Consider the following 227-nt stretch of genomic DNA (forward strand, 5'->3'; position numbering starts at 1 on the left):
CTGTCACCTGATTGGCTGTCGGCAGTGGGCGGCGGTCAGCACCCATTGGTTGCCCACCAGGCTCCCTCCGCACAGGATTTGGCCACGTTTGGTCAAAGCCACCTGGAAAGGTCTTTGGTCCATGGAACAAGGACGACCTCCGATGATCCGAGACTCGTCCTCCTCGGGCACTGCGGGACACAGGGGCACCTGGAGAGTGGCTAACAAGGAGGGACGGGGGGTAGCTG

The 227-nt window shown here is 62.1% G+C and overlaps 1 protein-coding gene across 1 annotated transcript; it reads right to left on the bottom strand.

The window, feature by feature from the left end:
* Window positions 1-7: 7 nt before the first annotated feature.
* On the bottom strand, window positions 8-170 carry LOC103798849 (thrombin-like enzyme F202; the record flags this gene model as incomplete). The annotated part of the gene is made up of 1 exon (XM_009071130.1): window positions 8-170. A coding segment is annotated over one exon (163 nt), but the record flags the coding sequence as incomplete, so codon positions are not given.
* Between the last annotated feature and the right edge of the window lie 57 nt (window positions 171-227).

Source organism: Acanthisitta chloris, unplaced genomic scaffold (assembly GCF_000695815.1).
Source record: "Acanthisitta chloris isolate BGI_N310 unplaced genomic scaffold, ASM69581v1 scaffold38843, whole genome shotgun sequence".
Classification (NCBI taxonomy): domain Eukaryota; kingdom Metazoa; phylum Chordata; class Aves; order Passeriformes; family Acanthisittidae; genus Acanthisitta; species Acanthisitta chloris.